Source organism: Salmo salar, chromosome ssa22, assembly GCF_905237065.1.
Source record: "Salmo salar chromosome ssa22, Ssal_v3.1, whole genome shotgun sequence".
NCBI lineage: Eukaryota > Metazoa > Chordata > Actinopteri > Salmoniformes > Salmonidae > Salmo > Salmo salar.
The window spans coordinates 47,818,744-47,845,513 of NC_059463.1; the positions used below are offsets into that span (position 1 = coordinate 47,818,744).

Sequence of the window (26,770 nt, forward strand, 5' to 3'; positions counted from 1 at the left end):
TTATTTGCAGAAAATTAGGATGATCAAAATAACAAAAAAGATGCATTGTTGTCAGACCTCGAATAATGCAAAGAAAATAAGTTCATATTCATAAAAAAAAAACACAATACTAATGTTTTAACTTAGGAAGAGTTCAGAAATCAATATTTGGTGGAATAACCCTGATTTTCAATCACAGCTTTCATGCGTCTTGGCATGCTGTCTCACAACCACTGTGAAATTTAGTGGAGGATCAGTCTGATCGAAAATCAGGGTTATTCCACCAAATATTGATTTCTGAACTTTTCCTAAGTTAATACATTAGTATTGTGTTTTTTTATTTTTATGAATATTAACTTATTTTCTTTGCATTATTCGAGGTCTGACAACACTGCATCTTTTTGTTATTTTGATCATTCTAATTTTCTGCAAATAAATGCTCTAAATGACAATATTTTTATTTGGAATTTGGGAGAAATGTTGTCAGTAGTTTATAGAATAAAACAAAAATGTTCATTTTAACCAAACACATACCTATAAATAGTAAAACCAGAGAAACTGATCATTTTGCAGTGGTCTGTTAATTTTTTGCAGAGCTGTATATTTAGTACTCTACAGTGACAGCCTTGGTCTTCAGGTATTCGTTAAGAGCCTCTTGTCCTGTTGGAGAAAGCCAGTGATGTTGAGACAGGATATAAATGCAATTGAATTGGCATTCCTAGAAAATGCATCTTTGGACTTTTCCCATTCTAGTTATTCTACTCCCACATGAAAAAAATACTATAGTATACTATGGTATACATACTATATAGTATTTACTGTAGTGTTTTTACCCATATTACTGGAGTATTTACAATAGTGTTTTAGTTTTATTATCTTTGACATAGAAGTGGAGGCTTGCTCTTTGAGGAAACCTACTGGAGAAATACTAAAATAGCAAATTTTCCATAACCTGTAGGTAGGTAGGTAGGTCTGAAGCTTCAGAGCTTCTGCCCTATTTCTATAACCTGTAGGGAACACAATATGGTCTATACTTAGCCTGTAGGTTTCTCACTTTTGGGTGGCACAAATTGGGATATGGGGGAGGGGAATCAGCAGGGTATTTACAAATGAAATACTGTATTATTTACTACAGTTAAAAAAGTGTAGTGTTTTTGCTCTGTTTACTATAGTATTCCACAGTTTACTAGAGAATTATATAGTAAGTACTGTTGTATTCTATAGTAAACTGTAGTATTTTTCCATGTGGGCTTCTATGATTAATCTAACCTGTGTGGAAACAATGTCCCAGAATCAGCAGGTCTTACCCAGGTCTTTGCCAAAGCCGGACTGCTTGAAGCCGCCGAAGGGAGCAGCCACGTCCGTCTTGTTGTAGGTGTTGACAAAGACGGTGCCGGCGTTGAGCTTCTCGCTGACATACAGTGCCTTGCTGATGTCACGGGTGAACACGCCTGATGCCAGGCCATACTCAGTGGCATTGGCCCTCCGCAGAACCTCGTCCACATCACTAAGAGAGAGAGAAAGGGATGAACAGAGAGGTCGAGAAAGGTCGGAGGAGAGCTAGTCAGAGGAGCAATGCGCAAGATTTGAAACCCATGCCGACTCAGGTATGTAAGTGTTCTGGGGTCAGCTGAACCACACAGGGCACCCATCTGACAATGGCAAGCACTGACCCGCTCTTGAACTTGGAGAGGATCATGACGGGGCCAAACGACTCCTCTATAGCGATGAACATGTGGTCCTGGACATCGGTGAAGATGGTGGGCTCAAAGAAGAATCCTGGAGAGAGGTACCACAGGGAAAGATATACTAAACAACTTATTTACTATTTTAGTCATTTTGTAGCCGATAGTCATCCCTTGAACTGAGAAATGGTAACACCACAAATGGTCACAGTATGACATCCAATTCCATTTCTGAACGGACTGGAATTGGAGTGACATTTGCCCCTAACTCTGCCTCACAGCTAATATTAGTAAAATCTACAGCGCTATGAACTGAAAAAAGAAGTCTAACCTGGGCGGGAGACCTGTTTGCCCCCACACACCAGAGTGGCGCCTTCCCTCACGCCTGTCTGGCAGTACTCCACCAGCTTGTCCAAGTGGGCCTTGTGGTTCTGGGGTCCGTGGTCTGTGGAGCGGTCCAGAGGATCTCCGATCTTCATCTTCTTAACCTCCTCCACCTGAGATGAGGTAGTTAGCAGATGGCTAAGTTAGCATAGCACTGTGAGATTCAAATGAAATTGTATTGGTCACATACACATATTTAGCAGATGATATTGCGGGTGTAGCGAAATGTTTGTTTTCCTAGCTCTAGTGCAGTAGTATCTAACAAATCACACAAATCTAATGTAAAATAAATAAGAAATATATAAATATTAGGACGAGCAATGTAGGAGTGGCATTGACTAAAATAAAGTAGAATAGAATAAAGTATATACATATGAAATGAGTAAAGCAGTAGTATGTAAACATGATTAAAGTTACTAGTGTTCCATTTTAAAGTGACCAGTGATTCCATGTCTATGTGTATATAGGGCAGCAGCCTCTAAGGTGCAGGGTCGAGTAACCAGGCGGTAGCCGGCTAATGATGGCTATTTAACAGTCTGATGGCCTTGAGGTGTTTTTCGTCTCTCGGTCCCAGCTTTGATGCACCTGTATTGACTTCGCCTTCTGGATGATAGCGATGTGAACAGACCGTGGCTCGGGTGGTTGATGTCCTTGATGATCTTTTTGGCCTTCCTGTGACATCGGGTGCTGTAGGTGTCCTGGCGGGCAGGTAGTTTGCCCCCGGTGATGCGTTGGGCAGACCGCACCCCTCTCTGGAGAGCCCAGCAGTTGCCGTAACAGGTGGTGTGCATCTGTAAAAGTTTGTGAGGGTGTTAGGGGCCAAGCCAAATTTCTTCAGCCTCCTGAGGTTGAAGAGACGCTGTTGCACCTTCTTCACCACACTGTCTGTGTGGGTGGACCATTTCAGATCGTCAGTGTACGCCGAGGAACTTGACGCTTTTCACCTTCTCTCCTGTGGTCCCGTCGATGTGGATAGGAGCATGCTCTCTCTGCTGCTTCCCGGAGTCCACGATCATTTTGTTGACATTGAGGGAGAGGTTATTTTCCTGGCACCACTCCGCCAGGGCCCTCACCTCCTCCCTGTAGGCTGTCTTGTCAGTGGTAACCAGGCCTACAACTGTTGTATTGTCTGTAAACTTGATGATTGAGTTGACTGCGTGGGACTGCGAGGGCACTATAGTGTTGAAGGCTGAGCTATAGTCAATGAACAGCATTCTTACATAAGTATTCCTCTTGTACAGATGGGATAGGGCAGTGTGCAGTGCGATGGCGATTGCATCATCTGTGGACCTATTGGGGCGGTATGCAAATTGAAGTGGGTCTAGGGTGTCAGGTAAGTTGGAGGTGATATGATCCTTAACTAGCCTCTCAAAGCACTTCATGATGACAGAAGTGATAAGGAAGAGGATGGCTAAGTTAGCACAGCTCTGTGAGATAAGTTAACGGATGGCTGAGTTAGAATAACCCTGTGTGATAAGGTAGCGAGCGGTGGCTAAGTTAGCATAGCACTGTGAGATAAGGTAGTGAGCGGGTGGCTAAGTTAGCATAGCGCTGTGAGATAAGGTAGCGAGCGGGTGACTAAGTTAGCATTGAGACACGTACCACTCTCTTGACATACTGGTCATGGATGTTCTCTTCCACAAAGAGTCTGCCTGCTGCAATGCAATTCTCTCCCTTGTTGAAGAATACAGCGCTCATTCCCTAAAATACACAAATAAATACAGTGAAATTGACGCCTTACAATATTCTGAAATATTCATATTTTATATTCTTTGATATACATATTTTTGTATTAATGTTATGTAGTGACCAGCATTGAATTGAAGGCCCACTGACCATGCGGACGGCCTTGTCCATGTCACAGTCACTGAAGATGATGAGTGGAGATTTACCCCCCAGTTCTAGGGACACCTTCTTCACATTACTGACTGCACAGCTGAGATAGAGGTACACACAAAAACAGGTGTTAATACACAAACACACAGACAGACACATACTGCACTACAGTGGTCCCCAACCAGTGGATCGCGATAAACTGGTCGATCTCCAAGCCATTCCTAGTTGATCACAAAACATTTCTGTTAAGGCCTTGCATTCCTATTTTTTTATTTGTTTCGCGCTGTTGATGGTAGCTGCACTTTATTCAGCAGCCCTAATGCCGGGAAGGCAAAGTGTTCCCATTTTGGGAGTTTTTGATTGTGCGAATTCGATTTTAGCGGGGGCATGGACATCGACCTTTTACACCATACCCAAACCGGCCGCGTGCGTGCGCCATCGTGCACAAATTGATTTTGTCCCCCTACACCAAACGCCATCACGACACGCAGGTTAAAATATCAAAACAAACTCTGAACCAATTATATTAATTTGGGGACAGGTCGAAAAGCATTAAACATTTATGGCAATTTAGCTAGCTAGCTTGCAGTTGCTAGCTCATTTCTCCCATTTACACAAGGTCCTCTACTCCGACAATTAATCCACACATAAAACTGTCAACCGAATCATTTCTAGTCATCTCTCCTCCTTCCAGGCTTTTTCTTCTTTAGACTTTATATTGCGATTGGCAACTAACTTTCATAAGGTGTATTACCACCACCGACCTCCCTTCGTCTTTCAGTCACACACGTGGGTATAACCAATGAGGAGATGGCACGTGGGTATCAGCTTCTATAAACCAATGAGGAGATGGGAGAGGCAGGACTCAGCGTCAGAAATAGAACTGACTCCTATTTTAACACTTGGCAACGCAGACGCTCATTGGTGCGCGCGAGCAGTGTGGGTGCAATAATGTAGTCAGCATGTTAGCGGTGTAGTCAGCATGTTAGCGGTGTAGTCAGCATGTTAGCGGTGTAGTCAGCATGTTAGGGGGTTTTAAGTCACGTAAAAAAGAATAATAATCTGTGCGGTAGATCTTGGCTTGAATTTTGTCTCAGAAAGTGATTTTGACACCAAAAGGTTGGTGACCACTGCTGTAATACATACACATAAACAGTATGCTATTATCGGCCAAAGTCATGGCCAACCACCCAGAGCCTAAAGTCATGACCTCTCTGGACTGAGGTTGCCACAACAGTGACAACTCACCTCTTCATGATGTGTTTCCCTATCTCAGTGGAGCCAGTAAAGCCAAGCTTCCGGACGTCCGGGTGGTCGGACAGACGCTGGCCCACCAGAGCACCTGACAGACAGCAGAAGAGGAACCAGCACACTATCTGCATCACAACAAAACCTTGTATCTCCTATAAGTCAACTTTTCAGTAATCTGGGAAAAAATGGTGCACCTTCCCAGGTTCTTTATTGCAGGGGGTGAGAGGACAACTGAGATGCAGCCAAAAACCAGGTGTGTAAAGAAAAGATAGGCGCAACTCTTTCGATATGAACATTTGTATAAAACAACGATCAAAAACAGAAAAGCATGTTTACCTGATCCAGGGAGGATGTTGATCACTCCCTTGGGGAATCCTGCCCTCGCAGCCAATTCAGCAAACTTCACCGCTGTCAGTGGAGTCACCTAAGGACCATAGGAATATACACACACAACCAAAATGATTGAACATGCTAGCTTTAGGTAATTCATATTCCTTGACAAATGCAGGTATCTCAGGCATACTGTATCAAATGGATTGAAATCAGTTGTACCCCTGTAAAAAGACTGCTTCTGTAACTTTATTGAAGGACACGCTAACAATAGTCAGGAGTTGGCTAAACCCCATAGGCCAATCAAATGTATTATATAAAGCCCATTTTACATTAGCAGTTGTCAGAAAGTGTTTTACAGCAACCCAGCCTAAAACCCCAAAGAGCAAGCAATGCAGAGGGAAACGCACGTAGACTAGGAACAACTCCCTAGAAGGCTGGAATCTATGAAGAATCCTAGAGAGGAACCAGGCTCTGAGGGGTGGCCAGTCTTCTGGCAGTACAGGGTACGGATATAATAGAACATGTGGCCATATCGCTTTTCAAAACGTTCAAATGGATCACGCTAACTAAATGCTCCATTGGAGAAGGGGTTGAAACCCCTGGAGGCTGCTGAGGGGAGGACGGCTCATAATAATAGCTGGAACGGCGCAAATGGAATGGAATCAAACACATGCGTTTGATGTATTTGATACCATTCTAATGATTCTGCTTCAGCCATTACCAGGAGTCCAATATCCCCAAATAAGGTGCCACCAACCTCCTCTGGTTGAAACATTTTCTGTACAGTACACAATTTAGTGCACAGTACAGTACAGAACATTTTACAATATCCCTTTGTGCCCCTCTTTAGTGAAAAAATATGAACGGGATTGTGATGCTGCTTACTTGGGCAGGTTTGAGGACCACAGTGTTACCAGCAGCCAGACAGGCAGCAGTTTTCCAGGCCAACATCATGAGAGGGTAGTTCCAGGGAATTACGATAGCACACACTCTGAGAGTTAAAATGACAAATATGCTTATTCTCAAAATCTTGTTTTGACCCAAAAATTGATTGGCTGTGTATTTGCATGTGGCTGGTGTATCTCACCCGATTGGTTCTTTCTTGGTGAAGGTAAGGTTGCGATTGGGTCGGGCCTGGTTGATGGGGATGGTGCAGCCCTGTAGAAGGAGACAGTCACTGATCATGAACATAAACTTAAACATCAAATCTAAGTTTCTTGGTCGCATAGAAAGTGAAATGGATGTTGTAGCGGGTGCAGCGAAATGCTTGAGTTGCCAGTTCCTCAACAATACAGTAGAATGTCAAAAGAATAATTAAAAAAATCTATAAATATCAGAACAAATCCATATTACAATCCAAATAACACTACAGCAATAACCCAGAAGAATAATTAGAAGAAGCTTATAAAGTGAGTGTTATATTGCCTTATAAACATATACACTGAGTGTACAAAACATTAGGAACACCTGCTCTTTCCTTGACATAGACGGACCAGGTGAATCCAGGTGAAAGCTATGATCCCCTATAGATGTCACTTGTTAAATCAGTGTAGATGAAGGGAAGGAGACAGGTTAAAGAAGGATTTTTGGTGTCAACATGGGCCATCATCCTTGTGGAACGCTTTCAACTCTTGGTAGTCTATGCCCCTGTTCTGAGGGTAAAATGGGAGGGGTGCAACTCAATATTAGGAAGGTGTCCTTAATATTTTGTACACTCGGTGTATATAGCACCTTATAGATGCAGTCAAAGCATTATGAAACTATAATAAAGCACTTAGGAATGACTGGCCCCTTACCTGTGATATTCAGAGTAGGTAACAAGTCTTTACTTAAAAGCCCAATGCAGTCAAAAATGTGATTTTCCAGTGTTTTACATATATTTCCATGCTATGAGGTTGTTAGAATAATATTGTGAAAATTATGATAATGCCGCTTTAGTGTACAAGCTGTTTCAAAATACTGCCTGAAATTTCAGCCTGTTTTGGCGGGATGGAGTTTTGGCCTTCGATGGTGACATCGCCATGTGGTAAATGAGTTAATAGAAATAAGAAAGAGTTTCAAACCTGTCTTCCAATAACAGCTAATTTCCAGTTTTCCCCTCCCCACTCAGATCACTTCCAGACAGTCCTAGCTAAATTCTTGCTTGAGAAATTGCCCTTTGTTAAGAACCTACCATTTAATAATTAAAGTACTTAATTGTTACCCAGAAATGATGTGATATTGAGATAAAAACAGCTGCATTGGATCTTTAAAGCACCTGCTTCTTTGTTGCACAAAATGAAAAGCAGTGGGCAATATGGACAATGTTGTGATATCCCTCACTCTCTCACCTGGATCTTGTCACACCAGCCAGCGAAGTAGCGGAAGGTCTGGATGGACATGCCCACATGGGTCTTCAGGGCCAGTGTGTATACGGCCCCAGAGTCCATGGACTCTATGGTGGCTAACTCCTCTTGGTGCTCCTCCATCAGGTCAGCCAGCCTGGAGGGGGCAGTGAAGGGTTAAATAGTTTCATTTAAACATCTACCACAGCAACGCGTTAGTAATTTAACACTGGAAAATGCACCTTAATGAAAAATATTACACAAATCAAAAAGTGAAGTGTGACCTCACGTACGTCTTCAAAAAACATCTATATATTATCCTGTGTATCTTATAGACCCTGGCTGGTGTGTTTACCGACATATTCAACCAGTCTGCTGTTCCCACATGCTTCAAGAGGGCCACCATTCTTCCTGTTCCCAAGAAAGCGAAGGTAACTGAGCTAAATGACTATCGCCCCGTAGCACTCACTTCTGTCATCATGAAGTGCTTTGAGAGACTAGTCAAGGATCATATCACCTCCACCCTACCTGACACCCTAGACCCACTCCAATTTGCTTACCGCCCCAATAGGTCCACAGACGACGCAATCACACTGCCCTAACCCATCTGGACAAGAGGTATACCTATGTAAGAAGGTCGACTACATCGACTACAGCTCAGCATTTTACACCATAGTTCCCTCCAAACTCGTCATTAAGCTTGAGACCCTGGGTCTTGACCCCGCCCTGTGCAACTGGGTCCTGGACTTCCTGACGGGCCGCCCCCAGGTGGTGAGGGTAGGTAACAACATCTCCACCCCGCTGATCCTCAACACTGGGGCCCCCCATGGCTGAGTTCTCAGCCCTCTCCTGTACTCCCTGTTCACCCATGACTGCGTGGCCATGCACGCCTCCAACTCAATCATCAAGTTTGCAGACGACACTACAGTGGTAGGCTTGATTACCAACAACGACGAGACGGCCTACAGGGAGGAGGTGAGGGCCCCGGAGTGTGGTGTCAGGAAAATAACCTCACACTCAATGTCAACAAAACAAAGGAGATGATCGTGGACTTCAGGAAACATGGAAACGGGACAGTAGTGGAGAAGGTGGAAAGTTTTAAGTTCCTTGGCGTACACATCACGGACAAACTGAAATGGTCCACCCACACAGATAGCGTGGTGGCTGAAGAAATACCTCAGGAGGCTGAAGAAATTCGGCTTGTCACCAAAAACACTCACAAACTTCTACACATGCACAATCGAGAGCATCCTGTCGGGCTGTATCACTGCCTGGTACGGCAACTGCTCCGCCCACAACCGTAAGGCTATCCAGAGGGTAGTGAAGTCTGCACAACGCATCACCGGGGGCAAACTACCTGCCCTCTAGGACACCTACACCACCCGATGTCACAGGAAGGCCAAAAAGATCATCAAGGACAACATCCACCCGAGCCACTGCCTGTTCACCCCGCTATCATCCAGAAGGCGAGGTCAGTACAGGTGCATCAAAGCTGGGACCGAGAGACTGAAAAACAGCTTCTATCTCAAGGCCATCAGACTGTTAAACAGCCATTAACATTGAGTGGCTGCTGCCAACATACTGACTCATATCTGTAGCCACTTTAATAATGAAAAAATTGATGTAATAAATGTATCACTAGCCACTTTAAACAATGGCACTTTATATCATGTTTACATAGCCTACATTACTCATCTCATATGTATATACTGTACCCTATACCATCTACTGCATCTTGCCTGCCGTTCGGCCATCACTCATTCATATATTTTTATGTACATATTCTTATTCATTCCTTTACACTTGTGTGTATAAAGTAGTTGTTGTGAAATTGTTAGTTTAGATTACTTGTTAGATATTACTGCATGGTCGGAACTAGAAGCACAAGCATTTCGCTACACTCGCATTAACATCTGCTAACCATGTGTATGTGACAAATAAGATTTGATTTGACACAGCGATACATGGTTGAATGTATAGTTGCCTGCATTTGAGTGTTTCAAAGACCACCTGTATTATTATATGTGGCTGGGTCTTAGTCTTGTGTTGCATCAGAAATGGAGCCCTATTTTCTATGGAACCTATGGGCCCTATTCCCTATGGACCCAGGTTAAAAGTACTGCGCTATAATAGGATGCTATTTTACATGCTTGTTTCTAATAAACTGACTTATATAGGAGTCTGCCTCTGTCTCTGGGGTTTATTTTTCCCCACTCTCCCTCCTCGAACGCCTCCTTGGCAGCCGCTACAGCTCGGTCAACGTCACTGGCTTGAGCTAAAGACACATCGCAGATAGCCTAAAGAGAGAGCGAGAGAGATGGGAAACACACACACACATACTGTAAGAGTGATATAGTCACTTAATTTGTCATCGTCTGAGACAAACCAAATTGGTGCGAGCAGATCAAGTTATTAAGAACTTTAGGAAAACCATGGATCAGACATTAATGGACAGGTGAAAGCTAGCTCCCTACTGTTCCATCTGTGGGGTTGATGGTCTTGTAGGTCTTCCCTCCCTCAGCGTCCACAAACTCCCCGTTGATAAAGAGCTGGTGGGGCATCCGGATGGTCATGTTGTTGATGTTCTTCTCCACCTGGTTACAGGACATTTACGTTACGCTACCTAATCCAAAGGCCTTTCAAGGCTTGTTGTGTTCTTCCTTAGTGATCATGTTACTAACGCAGGAGACTGAAATAACAACTGGAACGCCCTCCAAAGTTTCACTCCTGTTCCTAACGGCCTACATTAGATTAGAGTATTGAGGATAATGCTGATTCTGGTGGTAATAATGATGATGATGGTTATGATAATGATGAAGATAGAGGATCATAGTAATAATGACGACGATGACTCTTACGTAGTCAACGACCAGCTCCTCCTCGTCGTCCTCCCCTCGGAGCTTCCTCACACACATCTGGATGAAGTCCTGGAAGGTGGTGTTCATGTACACATCCTCATTCTGCAGCTGACACCCACTGGCCCTCAGCTTCACCTCCTCCACCAGCCTGACAATATAACATAGGATTAACTTTATTGTACCAGAAGGAAAATATCATACTTTTTCATCAACATCTAATTTTATTTATGCTTTGGAGTTATTTACTTACTGCAGAGAGAGGGGGAGATGGAGGGGGAGTGGGGAATGAGGCTAGGGCGAGGGCGAGGTAGGGGGAGTGAGAGGGTGTGGAGAGCGAGAGGGAGGGAGGGAAGCAAAGGAGGTGGTAGGGATGAAATAGGTGGTAGGGATGAGGTAGGGATGAAGGATGTGCTAGGGGTGAGGTAGGGATGAAGGAAGCGGTAGGGGTGAATGAGATGGTAGAGGTGAGGTAGGGATGAAGGAGGTGGTAGGGGTGAATGAGATGGTAGAGGTGAGGTAGGGATGAAGGAAGCGGTAGGGGTGAATGAGATGGTAGAGGTGAGGTAGGGATGAAGGAGGCGGTAGGGGTGAATGAGATGGTAGAGGTGAGGTAGGGATGAAGGGAGTGGTAGGGGTGAATGAGATGGTAGAGGTGAGGTAGGGATGAAGGAAGTGGTAGGGGTGAATGAGATGGTAGAGGTGAGGTAGGGATGAAAGGAGTGGTAGGGGTGAATGAGATGGTAGAGGTGAGGTAGGGATGAAGGGAGTGGTAGGGGTGAATGAGATGGTAGAGGTGAGGTAGGGATGAAGGAAGTGGTAGGGGTGAATGAGATGGTAGAGGTGAGGTAGGGATGAAGGAAGTGGTAGGGGTGAATGAGATGGTAGAGGTGAGGTAGGGATGAAGGGAGTGGTAGGGGTGAATGAGATGGTAGAGGTGAGGTAGGGATGAAGGGAGTGGTAGGGGTGAATGAGATGGTAGAGGTGAGGTAGGGATGAAGGGAGTGGTAGGGGTGAATGAGATGGTAGAGGTGAGGTAGGGATGAAGGGAGTGGTAGGGGTGAATGAGATGGTAGAGGTGAGGTAGGGATGAAGGAAGTGGTAGGGGTGAATGAGATGGTAGAGGTGAGGTAGGGATGAAGGGAGTGGTAGGGGTGAATGAGATGGTAGAGGTGAGGTAGGGATGAAGGGAGTGGTGGGGGTGAATGAGATGGTAGAGGTGAGGTAGGGATGAAGGGAGTGGTAGGGGTGAATGAGATGGTAGAGGTGAGGTAGGGATGAAGGGAGTGGTAGGGGTGAATGAGATGGTAGAGGTGAGGTAGGGATGAAGGGAGTGGTAGGGGTGAATGAGATGGTAGAGGTGAGGTAGGGATGAAGGGAGTGGTAGGGGTGAATGAGATGGTAGAGGTGAGGTAGGGATGAAGGGAGTGGTAGGGGTGAATGAGATGGTAGAGGTGAGGTAGGGATGAAGGGAGTGGTAGGGGTGAATGAGATGGTAGAGGTGAGGTAGGGATGAAGGGAGTGGTAGGGGTGAATGAGATGGTAGAGGTGAGGTAGGGATGAAGGGAGTGGTAGGGGTGAATGAGATGGTAGAGGTGAGGTAGGGATGAAGGGAGTGGTAGGGGTGAATGAGATGGTAGAGGTGAGGTAGGGATGAAGGGAGTGGTAGGGGTGAATGAGATGGTAGAGGTGAGGTAGGGATGAAGGGAGTGGTAGGGGTGAATGAGATGGTAGAGGTGAGGTAGGGATGAAGGGAGTGGTAGGGGTGAATGAGATGGTAGAGGTGAGGTAGGGATGAAGGGAGTGGTAGGGGTGAATGAGATGGTAGAGGTGAGGTAGGGATGAAGGGAGTGGTAGGGGTGAATGAGATGGTAGAGGTGAGGTAGGGATGAAGGGAGTGGTAGGGGTGAATGAGATGGTAGAGGTGAGGTAGGGATGAAGGGAGTGGTAGGGGTGAATGAGATGGTAGAGGTGAGGTAGGGATGAAGGGAGTGGTAGGGGTGAATGAGATGGTAGAGGTGAGGTCGGGATGAAGGGAGTGGTAGGGGTGAATGAGATGGTAGAGGTGAGGTAGGGATGAAGGGAGTGGTAGGGGTGAATGAGATGGTAGAGGTGAGGTAGGGATGAAGGGAGTGGTAGGGGTGAATGAGATGGTAGAGGTGAGGTAGGGATGAAGGGAGTGGTAGGGGTGAATGAGATGGTAGAGGTGAGGTAGGGATGAAGGGAGTGGTAGGGGTGAATGAGATGGTAGAGGTGAGGTAGGGATGAAGGGAGTGGTAGGGGTGAATGAGATGGTAGAGGTGAGGTAGGGATGAAGGGAGTGGTAGGGGTGAATGAGATGGTAGAGGTGAGGTAGGGATGAAGGGAGTGGTAGGGGTGAATGAGATGGTAGAGGTGAGGTAGGGATGAAGGAAGTGGTAGGGGTGAATGAGATGGTAGAGGTGAGGTAGGGATGAAGGGAGTGGTGGATGGGGAAGAGGTGGTAGAGATGAGGTAGGGATGAAGGGAGTGGTGGATGGGGAAGAGGTGGTAGAGGTGAGGTAGGGATGAAGGGAGTGGTGGATGGGGAAGAGGTGGCGTTCAACTCCAGCTGCTTTAATGCGTTTCCCTTTTCATCGTAATCATTGATAGTACACCAAATGGGAAATGTTTTTTCTGTCTAAAACCCATTGACTTGCACCCTTTGAACTTTTAGATGTCCATGCTGGTGTGTTGTTTACCTGACCACGTCCATAGAAGCAGCCCCAGACTTGAAGAAGTCAGTGGAGTCCTCGATGGCATCCACGTTAGTCAGGATGCTCTTCCACACACCCTGTCAATGGGACAAGACAACACTGTAAACACTGGTCTGGAGTCAGTTTATCAAGGGTTAAGGTGAGAGATCAACATTTACATTTAAAACCTTGTTCAAATTAGCTGAAAAATCAGTGTAAGAGATAGATTCAATAGTAAAGTGTTAGTACTTTTTTATTTTCTTACCCTCATTTGCTCAGCGAAGGCCTTCTCCTCCTCAGTGAGCTCCACAGAAGCACTGCTCCCCGAGCTGAAGTACCTTGCCGCCGCAATCATCTTCCCATCCTCAAACTGCAGGTTCTTCACTAGCAACTGGACAGACAGACATCATACCGTTCAACATGTCTGCATGCACTGGTTTAGTTTGTTTCAAACAGTCCAAAGTCATGCCATTATAATACACTGAATCAGGATTCAACTATCTATTCATCTGGCTTCACATTAGTGAAAGGGAAAGGGACATACCTAGTCATGCAGTACTAGGACAGTGACCAGAGAGGTTCTTACTGTCTTTGGAGCTACCAAACAGTTAACCAATAGCCAGGGTGCAGCACAAGTTCCTGTCTGGTTAGTGGGTTTGGAAGAAATAGCGATTTGAGAGTGTGGTCTGTGCTGAACATTTGAACAAAAAATAAAAGATAAGGAGATGTATACTTGGATTACGGAGAAGGAATGGAGAGAAAGAGAGAGGCAGAGGAGGTCGAAGAAAGAGAGGAAGGAAGAGGGTGAGGTTGAAATGGTAAAAAAAATTGAAAAAAAGGGAGATGGTTTAGTTGAAGAAGAATGGTAGAAAAGTGTAAGCAGAGTGAGCTGTAAGCCGGATCAAAGACAGGAGGAGAAATGGAAGTCGAAGAAACCTTGTCGATGTTTGTACCATGTTTTGTGCTGCTACCATGTTGTGCTGCTGCCATGTTGTGTTGCTACCATGTAGTTGTCTTGTTGTGTTGCTACCATCCTGTGTTTCCATGTGTTGCAGCCATGCTATGTTGTTGTCTTAGGTCTCTCTTTATGTAGTGTCTCTCTTGTCGTGATGTGTGTTTTGTCCTATTTGATTTTTATCTTTTATCCCAGCCCCTATCCCCACAGGAGGCCTTTTGCCTTTTGGTAGGTGGTCATTGTTAACTGACTTGTTTAGTTAAATAAAGGTTAAATAAAAAATAAAAAGACTTCGTTTCCACTCCGGACAACAGGTGGCGATATAGTGCGGTATTGGGTTGCCGTGCACGCACTGTAACTAGTAGAGTTAGCAGTGTTTACTTCCGGGCTCTCGGACTGGCACACAAAAAAAGCTTTCAATTTATTTACCTTGATAATAAAATACAAGCAACAGTGTATTTACAATATGTCAAAAATGCAATTGCTCAATATGTTTCTGCGCGAGCGATTGACAGCGGCTGCTGTAGAGATATTTGGAGTAGTTGAAAAGACGATAGTGGAATATCAAGAAGAAATCACCCGTTCGAAGGAAGAGAACGAACGTTTACAGAAAATGTTGGATATGGTCATTAAACCTCAAGTCAAGTTACATAGAGCAGGTTTGTAACGGCGACTATTTCAATGTACTGTTTGACTGGCTTGTAGCCTACTCTCTTTCACTGCCCTCGCGATGCTTGCTTTGATTAAAAATACCGTCCCCAGGGTCAGGGATCATCAACTGAATTCAGCGGCGGACCGATTGTTGGTCAGGGGGCCGGAATTTAATTACAAATAATTTGTAGACTGCAAATTGACCGCAAGAAGCCCAAACAGATAATACTTGACTAAAACATAATCATTTCAAACTTTGCTTTTGTACATTTGTGTACGATCACATATACACTACATGACTATAAGTATGTGGACACCTGCTCGTCGAACATCTCATTCCAAAATCAGGGGCATTAATATAGAGTTGGTTCCCCCCTTTGCTGCTATAACAGCCTCCACTCTTCTGGGAAGGCTTTCCACTAGATGTTGGAACATTGCTGAGGGGGCTTCCATTCAGCCACAAGAGCATTAGTGAGGTTGGGCACTGATGTTGGGTGATTAGGCCTGGCTCGCAGTCGGCATTCCAATTCAACCCAAAGGTGTAAGATGGGGTTGAGGTCAGGGCTCTGTGCAGGCCAGTCAAGTTCATCCATACCAATCTCGACAAACCATTTCTGTATAGACCTCGCTTTGTGCATGGGGGCATTGTCATGCTGATACAGGAAAGGGCCTTTCCCAAACTGTTGCCATAAAGTTGGAAGCACAGAATCGTCTTGACTCTAGAATGTCATTGTATGATATAGCGTTAACATTTCCCTTCACTGGAACAAAGGGGCCTAACCCAAACCATTATTCCTCCTCCACCAAACTTTACAGTTGGCACTATGCATTCGGGCAGGTAGCGTTCTCCTGGCATCCGCCAAACCCAGATTCGTCCGTTGGACTGACAGATGGTGGAGCGCGATTCATCACTCCAGAGAACGCATTTCCACTGCTCCAGAGTCCATTGGCGGCAAGCTTTTCACCACCCCAGCCGACGCTTGGCATTGCGCATGGTGATCTTAGGCTTGTGTGCGGCTGCTCGGCCATGGAAACCGATTTCATGACGCTCCCGACGAATAGTTATTTTGCTGATGTTGCTTCCAGAGGCAGTTTGAAACTCGGTAGTGACTGTTGCAACCGAGGAAGACTACTTTTATGCGCTTCAGCACTCGGCGGTCCTGTTTTGTGAGCTTGTGTGGCCTACCACATTGCGGCTGAGCCGTTGTTGCTCCTAGACGTTTCAACTTCACAATAACAGCACTTAAAGTTGACAAGGGCAGAAATGTGCCTAACTGACTTGTTGGAAAGGTGGCATCCTATGACGGTGTCACGTTGAAAGTCACTGAGCTCTTCAGTAAGGCCATTCTACTGCCAATGTTTGTCTATGGAGATTGCATGGCCGTGTGCTCGGTTTTAAAAAAATAAATAATTATACACCTGTCAGAAACAGGTGTGGCTGAAATAGCCGAATCCACTCATTTGAAGGAGTGTCCACATACTAGTGTTTGTATTATGCGGGGTAAAGCTTTGGAACATATTTACAGTCATGTCGAACAATTTAAAAAATGTAAAGTTTTTGCGCTGAAACTTGGGGGGGGCGGGGGAAATAAAATCACCTACGGACCAGATTCGTCCCACGGGAGGGCAGTTGGGGAACCCTGGCCTAGTCAGACGTTCTTATTGTTCCAGCTGGCTGGAACAGTGCCTTCAGAATGTATTCACACCCCTTTACTTTTTCCACATTTGGTTGTATTACAGCCTGAATTTAAAATGGATTAAATTTACATTTTATGTTACTGGCCTACACACAATACCTCAATGTCAAAGTGGAATTTAGTTTTTAGACATTTTTACAAACAAAACATTTAAAAGCTGAAATGTCTTGAATCAACAAGTATTCAACCCTTTGGTTATGGGAAACTATACATAAGTTAACGGGCAAAAATGTGCTTTACAAGTCACATAAGTTGCATGGACTCACACATAATAGTGCTTAACAGGATGTTTGACTGACTACCTCATCTCTGTACCCTACACATATAATTATCTGTAAGGTCCCTCAGTTGAGTAGTGGATTTCAAACACAGATTAAACTACAAAGACCAGGGAGGTTTTCCAATGCCTCGCAAAGAAGGGCATCTATTGGTAGATGGGTAAAAATAAAATAAAAAAGCAGACATTGAATATCCTTTGAGAAATGTGAAGTTATTCATTACACTTTGGATGGTGTACAAACACCCTGTCACTACAAAGATACAGGTTTCCTTCCTAACTCAGTTGCCAGATAGGAAGGAAACTGCTCAGGGATTTCACCATGTGGACAATGGTGACTTTATAATACACTGAACCAAAATATAAACGCCACATGTAAAGTGTTGGTCCTGTGTTTCATGAGCTGAAATAAAAGATCCCAGAAACTTTCCATACGCACAAAAAGTGTATTTCTCTCAAATTTAGTGCACACATTTGTTTACATCCCTAGTAATGAGCATTTCTCATTTGCCAAGATATGCCACACCTGCTAGGTGGATAGATTATCAAGAAGCTGATTAAACAGTATGATCATTACACAGGTGCACCTTGTGCTGGGGACAATAAAAGGCCACTCTAAAATGTGCAGTGTCTAGTTGTGTCACACAACACAATGCCAGTAGTCTCAAGTTTTGAAGGCGCATGCAATTGGCATGCTGACTGCAGGAATGACCACCAGAGGTGTTTCCAGAGAATTGACTTCAGTTCTCTACCATAAGCCGCCTCCAACATTGTTTTACCCCATTTAGAGATGCATGTTCCTGGACGATGGACAATAGTGCCTTGTTGACAACATGACCGAGCGGCTCAGATTACTGTTTGATTTGAGAAGGGCGCTCCTCACTCACCACTTTTGCCAGTCACTGGCCATAGGCCGGTGCACCAGTATGAATCAAGGTTAATCAGGTTAATAGAACTCCCTCAGTGAGAGAAGATTTGAAATAGACAAGATGGCAGAGTCCACATTGTTGGATTACTTCATGGAGCAAATTTTAATTTAATAATGGAGCGTTTTCTTAGTTCAAACGAAACCCCTGCAACTAGACATGGATGTTTAGAACACATACAGTAGCCGTCAAAAGTTTACTATTTTCTACATTGTACAATAGTGAAAACAAACCACAAAATAACACATATGGAATCATATAGTAACCAAAAAAGTGTTAAACAAATAAAAATATTTGAGATTCTTCAAAGTAGCCACCCTTTTTGTCTTGACCGTTTTGCACACACTTGGCATTCTCTCAACCAGCTTCATGAGGAATGCTTTTCTAACTGTCTTGAAGGAGTTCCCACATATGCTGAGGTCTTGTTGGCTGCTTTTCCTTCACTCTGTGGTCCAACTCATCCCAAACCATCTCAATTGGGTTAAGGTCGAGTGATCTGTTGCAGCACTCCATCACTCTCCTTCTTGGTCAAATAGCCCTTACACAGCCTGGAGGTGTGTTTTGGGTCATTGTCCTATTGAAAAATAAATGATAGTCCCACTAAGCGCAAACCAGATGGGATGGCGTATCACTGCAGAATGCTGTGGTAGCCATGCTGGTTAAGTCTGCCTTGAATTAAAAATAAATCTGTGTCACCAGCAAAGCACCATCACACCTCCATGCTTCATGTTGGGAACCACACATGCGGAGATCATCCGTTTACCTACTCTGCGTCTCACATAGACACGGTGGTTGGAACAAAAAAATCTCAAATTTGGACTCATCAAACCAAAGGGACAGATTTCCACCGGTCTAGTGTCCATTGCTTGTGTTTCTTGGCCCAAGCAAGTCTCTTCTTCTTATTGGTGTCCTTTAGTAGTGGTTTCTTTGCAGCAATTTGACCATGAAGGCCTGATTCACGCAGTCGTCTCTTAACAGTTGATGTTGAGATGTGTCTCTGAACTCTGAAGCATTTATTGGGCTGCAATCTGAGGTGCAGTTAACTCTAATGAACTTATCTCCTGCAGCAGAGGTAACTGGCTCTTCCTTTCCTGTGGCAGTCCTCATGAGAGCCAGTTTCATCATAGCTCTTGATGGTTTTTGCGACTGCATTTGAAGAAACTTTCAAAGTCTGTATTGACTGACCTCCCTGTCTTAAAGTAATGGACTGTCATTTTTCTTTGCTTATTTGAACTGTTCTTGCCATAATACGGACTTGGTTTTTTACCAAATAGGGCTATTGTCTGTTAGTGCCTAGCTAATAAAAGTACTGAGTCAGAGTAAACGTAGCTAGCTAATACAGCCTGATACCAGTACTGGTGGAGGCTTAAATCGGCATGTTGTTTGTGCAACAGTATCTTCTAAATCAAAGAGGAATATACAAAGCATGTATATGTTGGCTAAATAAATAAAGATTTAATGTAGGCAAAGATAATAGGGTCCCCTAGAAAACACTGTACATCACTTTGGCTCCTACCCTGTCACAATAACTCATCCATGGCATTAATGTCAAACATTCTATTGAAAGTGCCCACTATTATTTATATTCTAACTATAGGATTAGAATAAACATTCTATTTCCATGATTCCAAAAGTTCACCCAAGTGTTTTGAGCTAAATCACATTTGCAATATTTGGTTAAAATTAAGGCCTAGTATTTTTGCCCATATTGTGGCAGTGTGGAAATGATCTCAAATGAGTGCCGGAAATGCAGGAAATTATTTTAGGTTGAAGTTGAATTGAACAGTATAAAACAATCCGAATGGAGAAAGACCCATTGAAATAATTTAGAATATATGTGTTGCCACCCTAGGGTCACGCACTACTCATAAAGCAAATGTAGAACTTTTATTAATCAAAAACATAAAATACTGTCAAAACTGAAAAATACTAAATATGATATTTTGGCCATATCACCCAGCCCTACGCTCAACAGTTTCCCGTGTGTATCAAGGATGGGCCACCACCCAAAATACATCCAGCCAACTTGGCACAACTGTGGCAAGCATTGAAGTCAACATGGGCCAGCATCCCTGTTGAACGCTTTCGACACCTTGTAGAGTCCATTCTCCAACGAATTGAGGCTGTTCTATTGGCAAAACGGGGAGTGCTACTCAATATTAGGAAGGTGTTCCTAAATATTGTGTACACTCAGTGTATATAAAATAAAGGAAAAATCACATTTTTGAACGCACTGGGCCTTTAACTTCTTTGGGCTAGGGGGCAGTATTTTGACGTCCGGATGAAAAACGTGCCCAAAGTAAACTGCCTGCTACTCAGGCCCAGACGCTAGGATATGCATATAATTGGTAGATTTGGGTAGAAAACTCTAAAGTTTGTCAACAGTCTTTAGAAATTGGTTGATGTTTTTCTTCAGAGAAATGAAGAAGTACGGCAGTTCAGAACGAGGGTCCAGCCTAGTGCACGCTGTTTTGATGCGCGCTCCAGGTCACGCGCTTCACGTTGTTTTTATCCGATACTGAACACCGTTTAGCCCGTCTTAAATTTGATTGATTATGTACGTTAAAAAATACCTAAAGTTGTATTAGGAAAGTTGTTTGAAATGCTTGGACAAAGATAACAGGTAATTTATGAGATATTTTGTAGTCATGCTGGGCGAGTTGGAACCGGTGTTTTTCTGAATCAAATGCGCCAAATAAATGGATATTTTGGAGATATAACGACGGAATTAATCGAACAAAAGGACCATTTGTGATGTTTATGGGACATATAGGAGTGCCAACAGAAGAAGTTCTTCAAAGGTAAGGCATGAATTAAATCGTTATTTCTGACTTTTGTATTGTGCCTGGTGAGTTGAAATCTGATTTTCATGTGTTGGTATGCTGGGTGCTGTCCTAAGATAATCGCATGGTTTGCTTTCGCTGTAAAGCCTTTTTGAAATCTGACACGGTGGCTAGATTAATCGAGAAGTTAACCTTTAATTTGGTGTGTTGCACTTGTGAATGTATGAAAGTTAAATATTTTTTATTTGGTGCTCTGCCATTTCACCGGATGTTGTCAAATCGATCCCGTTAATGGGATTTAAGCCCAAAGAAGTTAAACATTGAAAATATTAATGTCTATCTATTGAATAACATTTATTTGCTTGTCCTTCCCTCCAGACCCTAGGCAGCACCATGTCTCTGAAGAAGAGGTTCCCCTTGAGCAGGAGTGGAGGAGGGAAAATTCAGAGCTCACAGAAAGTACAGAGGAACAGGACCTCAGGACCAATCTGGGAGAAGAGCAAATGCAAGGGCCTGAGACTCATGGGCATAACATAGAGTTCGGGTTCACTCCTCCTTGTGTGAAAGGTGATTTTGTCCAGGACCCTTGGCCCTCACACCTTTTCCAAACCCAAATTGTGGAGGACAATGAGACGAATAATCTATCAAGCACCCTAGTGGAACACATTAAAACAGAACCTGATGGAGGAGAGGACTATGGAGTACTAACGAGTGACCCACAGCTCATGTTTGCAGTAAACGCACACTGTTCTGCAGCTCCGAGTGAAAACATGCATGGAACAGAGATTGGAGGCCCTCTGCAACGGAAAACAAAGACTGGAAGACCATTCAGACATATAGGAACGCTGTCTGAACTTAAGAAGAGACGCGCTTTGTATGAGCGATTTCGATGCCATGTCTGTGGAAAAGGGTTCCCAGCAAGGAATGGTCTGGGAGACCACATGACAACTCATACAGGGGAGAGACCACACAGCTGTCACCTCTGTGGGAAAGGTTTCAAAGTGAAGAGTCATCTGAAAGAGCATATCAGGGTTCACACAGGAGAGAAACCCTTTGTCTGTCCAGTCTGTGGGAAAGCGTTCAGGCAGGATGCCCATATGAAAGGACATTTGAGGGGGACTCACAAGGAGAAACCATACAGATGCCATGATTGTGGCGAAAGCTTCAGTCAGATGGGAGAGATGCAAGTGCATAGGACAGTGTGCTGTGGTCCAATTGTCCTGGGCCCAAATTTGATGTAACTTTCACTCCCTTGATGCCTTTGGTGACCAGGACGTTTTAGACTTGCAGCCATGATAAGGACCATTCAAATGTGTTATTGAACAAACAAAGGAAGAATGATCTGTCCACAGTTATAAAAGTTTGAGAGAGCATCTCCTATATTGTCAAAATTCATAAATGGGAGGGGAGTTTCCAGAAAGCATGTAGCCTATGTGGTTGTCTGTATGTGGTGGTTGGCAAGTGTCAGTGTCCCATGAGAGATAGTTGTCAATTTAAGTAGTTCTATGGTACCTCATATTGTATAAATATACCCCAAAAATATTTGTGGAGCACTCCGAGTCCCTGATTGAGAGGTATGTGACCCATTTTGTGGGCTGTCAATAATATTCTGGATATCTTGGATATCATTTCCCCCCTCCTGTTAGCTTTCTATGTCTTTTTGTGAGAGTGGAAGACATTCTCAATTTTGGAGAATATCTCATAAGATGGGTAAAAGTAATGTACAACAATCCTTTATGTAAAATAATAAATAAATGGTTACTTCTCTGATAAATTTGAATTGTCAAGAGGCGTAAAACAAGGTTGCCCTCTGTCACCATAACTATTTATTATGGCCATTGAACTGTTAGCTTTAAAAGATAACATTAAGGGGCTAAAAATTAAGGAATTAGAGACAAGAGTATCAGTAGGCAAATGATTTGAAGTTATCTTCAAATCTTCAACCTTGAAGTGCCTCGTTGAGGACCTGGATAACTTCTCCAATTTCTCTTGACTAAAAAGTGTTATATTATGGATTGGGTCTCTAAAAGATAAACTTTAAATTGCCATGTGGTCTCCCAATTAAATGGGCAGTTGGTGAAGTTGATGTGTATATCCTGGAAAAGTTAAGCAACTAATTTTGATTAAAAAAAAACAATCTTGAAACTGTGGAGGGAAAAACCTATCCATTTACAAGAAGATTACCCTGATTAATTATCTAGTGACATCGCAGTTTAAATATTTATTCTTGGCTCTACTGACTCCAGGAGAATCCTTTTTCAAATCATGTGTGAAAAAAACATCACTTTCACAAATACCATACCCCCCCCAAAACAATTATAACCTTCCATTCTTGTAATGTCTTGGTGATAAGATATTTGTGTGTGTAACTTTCTCACTCATCACTATTCAATCAGGACTATGCATAATCATGGTAGCATCCAAATTAATGTAGAAGGGTTCAGAAACATTTTATTCTTATTTACAATAAAAGTGACTCCAAAATGACACAATATATTTACCATTTCATTTCTATTGGGCACAAAATTATCTGAAACACAACCAAAACAAACAGAAAATGCATCCAACAAGTTTGTAGAGTCACAAGCGTGATGTAATCATTGCATGCTAGCAATATGGGACCAAATACGACACTTTAATACACAAGTGAATTTGTCCCAATACTTTTGGTCCCCTACAATGGGACTATGTTCAAAAAGTGCAGTAATTTCTAAACGGTTCACCCGATATGGATGAAAATACCCTCAAATTAAAGCTGACAGTCATTGTATAATTTCAAATCCAAAGTGCTGGAGTAGAGTGCCAAAACAACAAAAACGTGTCACAACAATTGACACATTTCGTTAATTTCAATTTAAGCTATTATATAAAATACTTGCTACAAAAATAATGCTCAATATATGGGGCATTGAATAGTCAGCCTTGTGCAGACTCTGCCACGAGGAAACAGAATAAAGATAACATTTTCTAATACTGTTCCTCAGTGGCTTGCTTTTGGAGTCAGGTCCAGGAATGATTGTTCTATCATAATATCAGGGTTCAGATGGACCTGCAAACTGTATTGTTAGAGGATCTGAAAAACCATGATCAGTGAGTGGGAAATATCATTATACTCTTGGGTAAAGAAATTTATTTTTAGGGCACTATCGGTAGAGATGTTACAAATAGGGAAGTTATGGACCCTTGTAATTCAGTAAAATGGATGGATTTAATGCAAAAATAAATTGCATAAGGGCATACTGGGAAAAATCTGGGGCGGCAGCCTAGTGGTTAGAGCGTTGGGCCAGTAACCGAAAGGTTGCTAGATTGAATCCCCGAGCTGATAAGGTAAAAACATGTCGTTCTGTCCCTGAACAAGGCAGTTAACCCATTGTTCCTAGGCCGTCAATGTAAATAAGATTTTTTTTCTTAACTGACTTGCCTAGTTAAATAAAGGTTAAATAAATAAAATATCTGTGGACATCGGAGGGTTGGAGTCAATGAATGGTGGATTGGCTACTGTGGGTGAAAATCCATCACTTGAAGAAAGAGGGAATTATTATTTAACTACAGGTACCGTAGATGTGAGCGAAAATAGCTATAAATAGCAGTAGAAGTATTGTTGTCCGTTAATTTACTCCAATCAGAGTAGGGATGATAGGGTAGGGGGGGAAAAAGTGTGATCATACTGTATATAAAATGTAAAAAAGCCAGAGGCATATACTGTAGATTTTAGACCTGAGCCCTATACTACGAATGCAGTTTGAGGGGTTAGCGAGGTAACTTTGGTCAATGCTGAGTTCAACTTGGAATAACCAGTACCACAAATGTGGCTCACATTTTAGCCCGGTAAATTTCTTTGGCATTGCTCCGGGGCAGGCTAAATACATTTATCCTGAATGAAGTGTCTGAGGCGCGAATCGAGGACCAATTAAATAATTTGAGGAAGACAACTGATTAAATATTGTATTAATCAAATGTTTTTATTTGTAAATAAAAATTGTCATGTTAAAATACCTAGCACATTACACTTAAATTACAAATGCATTGGAAACTTCACGCACAGTAAAACTTATGACTTAACAATTATTTTTATCATATGAGTGGGAAATAAGGTGATCGTGCATTGATAACCACACCAAAGTAATAAAATAAAGACGGTGCTGTTAAAAGTTTATTTCATTTTGATTTCAGCACTGACGTGGACATGGATTGATGTTTCAGCATTGTCTCAATGAAGAGTTTGACTAGCCACGTGACAGGCACGCGCAGTTACAAGCCTGCTAGAGTTAGTGGCAGGCGGACGAGAAATCTCCACCGTAGTAGTACGGATGAAGCCTGAGCTGGAATGGGACGCTAACTGAAGCTGGCTAGCTTTAGAAAACCCTGCGTAGATCTAGCTTGCTTCATAGTATAACCCCTTTCGAAGAATGTCAGTTCTCAAATTGAGAACTATGTTAGAAAAATATTGACTATTATTGAAGGGAATTAAGTTTGTGTACACCTATTAATTATTAAAACCAATTTGTTCACTGAAAGTGTGCTTTGTTTTTCAAACAGACTTCAAACACGCATGCAGGGTAACTGTATAAATTCACTTTTATAAAGTCATAATTGCAAAGTCAAAGTCCTAGCTATTGCAGGCTGATTTTGAGCACTGTTAAAACTCCAGGGGCGTGTTCATAAGTGCACAGGATGGAAAACCTTTCACAATGTAAAACAGAAATTAGATATTTTTATACATTTTCTTTAATTTGGTGTACCTAATGAACACAACCCAGGTAGACTCTCCCTGTCTTCACAATGAGACACATTGAGTTTGTATGTGGGCAGGAGGTCACCAACAGTTTTATTTAGCTCCACTTGTATTACAATTTATGACCAGTAGAGGCCAGAAAAGCCTGGGTCATATCGAGACCGTGTGCAGTAGACTCGGGCCATATCCTATACAGTCTATGGTCAACCCAGATTAGTCAAATAAAACACTTTATTACAGGACTCATTCTGGGCTTGGATACATTACGTCTGCATATATACCCTGTATGCGTATTTACAACCCAATAGCATGACAACATATATGGGCTTAAAAATATATTCAGAATGTATAAACGTGTAAAACACGTACAGTATGTCCTTATACAAAGTAATGTGAGATCGTGGGGAACAAACAAATTTAGAGCCGATTGAGGAGAAGTCCCGGAACTAATTCATCTTCCTGGAAATTCAGCCCATAGAGCTGACTGAAAAGAGGTAAGACAATGGAGCTACTAAACACAGTCTCCCTATGAATCATTAACACTGGGCTGCCTCTCAACTCTCTCTTTCGTTCAGTCAGTCTCTAACACACTCTCACGCAAAACCCCTCTATCCTCTCTCAATTAAAATTCAAGGAGCTTTATCGGCATGGGAACATATTTTTACATTGCCAAAGCAAGTGAAATGGATAAACAAAAGTGAAATAAACAAAAAGTGAAGTGTCTACCCTCTCTGTTACTCCTACATATTACATAACACCACACAAAGAGCCTTTCAGTGTAGGCCAAAGGTCATTGGACCAGCTCTGACAAAAAAAAGTACAGTAGTAACAGACCAGTTATTTCCCCTGCTAATGAGGGGGAACAGCCAGTCACCATGAGATGGCAGGGTATGATCACCACTTTATGCTGCTCACCCTGCACTATCAGCTCCAATGTAAATAACATGAAGAAGTCTACCTCTGATAAGCTTCCCAGTAAAGCATTAAAACAATCAAGCAACCCAGAAAAGTGCTAAAAATAGCCCATATTAACATATGTAGCCTAAGAAACAAGGTCCATGAAGTCAATAACTTGCTTGTAACAGATAACATTCATATTCTGACTATCTCTGAAAGGCACTTAGATAATACTTTTGATGATAGTGGTAGCAATACATGGTTATAACATTTACAGAAAGGATAGAAATGCCAACGGAGGCAGTGTTGCGGTCTATATTCAGAACCACATTCCTGTAAAGCTTAGAGACAATCTAATATTAAATACTGTTGGAATAATATGGCTACAGGTTCATCTGCCTCACCTAAAGCGAATTCTTGTGGGAAGCTGCTATAGACCACCAAGTGCTAACAGTCAGTATCTGGATAATATGTATGAAATGCTTGAT

General features: G+C 42.9%; 2 protein-coding genes and 1 non-coding gene across 5 annotated transcripts in view; 1 reads left to right on the forward strand and 2 right to left on the reverse strand.

Moving 5' to 3' along the window:
* Positions 1-522: 522 nt before the first annotated feature.
* The window catches only part of LOC106583638 (cytosolic 10-formyltetrahydrofolate dehydrogenase), a 36,169-nt gene continuing 9,921 nt past the window's right edge, over positions 523-26,770 (reverse strand). For all 3 annotated transcript variants that reach the window (XM_045705652.1, XM_014168046.2, XM_014168047.2), the window contains exons 8-23: positions 13,627-13,752; positions 13,368-13,459; positions 10,651-10,798; positions 10,267-10,386; positions 9,962-10,089; positions 7,799-7,949; positions 6,556-6,626; positions 6,354-6,459; positions 5,472-5,559; positions 5,133-5,226; positions 3,885-3,984; positions 3,651-3,749; positions 1,996-2,161; positions 1,653-1,758; positions 1,287-1,486; positions 523-639 (exon numbers count right to left, since the gene is read on the reverse strand). In XM_045705652.1, the coding sequence (XP_045561608.1) occupies positions 584-639; positions 1,287-1,486; positions 1,653-1,758; positions 1,996-2,161; positions 3,651-3,749; positions 3,885-3,984; positions 5,133-5,226; positions 5,472-5,559; positions 6,354-6,459; positions 6,556-6,626; positions 7,799-7,949; positions 9,962-10,089; positions 10,267-10,386; positions 10,651-10,798; positions 13,368-13,459; positions 13,627-13,752 (1,851 nt within the window). In that variant the 3' untranslated portion in view covers positions 523-583. The remainder of the gene's footprint in view (positions 640-1,286; positions 1,487-1,652; positions 1,759-1,995; positions 2,162-3,650; positions 3,750-3,884; positions 3,985-5,132; positions 5,227-5,471; positions 5,560-6,353; positions 6,460-6,555; positions 6,627-7,798; positions 7,950-9,961; positions 10,090-10,266; positions 10,387-10,650; positions 10,799-13,367; positions 13,460-13,626; positions 13,753-26,770) is intronic.
* On the reverse strand, positions 871-925 carry LOC123729734 (U7 small nuclear RNA). The gene has a single exon (XR_006761442.1). It is a non-coding gene; the product is annotated as a U7 small nuclear RNA (small nuclear RNA).
* LOC106583639 (zinc finger protein 227) lies at positions 14,668-25,167 on the forward strand. The gene is made up of 2 exons (XM_014168050.2): positions 14,668-14,975; positions 21,029-25,167. Exons 1-2 carry the CDS (start codon positions 14,783-14,785, stop codon positions 21,889-21,891), a joined length of 1,056 nt encoding a protein of 351 aa, XP_014023525.1. The 5' UTR covers positions 14,668-14,782; the 3' UTR covers positions 21,892-25,167.

Bases quoted from the DNA above. Each gene is read 5' to 3' on its own strand.
- LOC106583639 (XM_014168050.2), top strand. From the start codon at position 14,783: ATGTCAAAAATGCAATTGCTCAATATGTTTCTGCGCGAGCGATTGACA. The intron at 14,976-21,028 runs GTTTGTAACGGC...CCTTCCCTCCAG, and splicing joins AGTCAAGTTACATAGAGCAG to ACCCTAGGCAGCACCATGTC.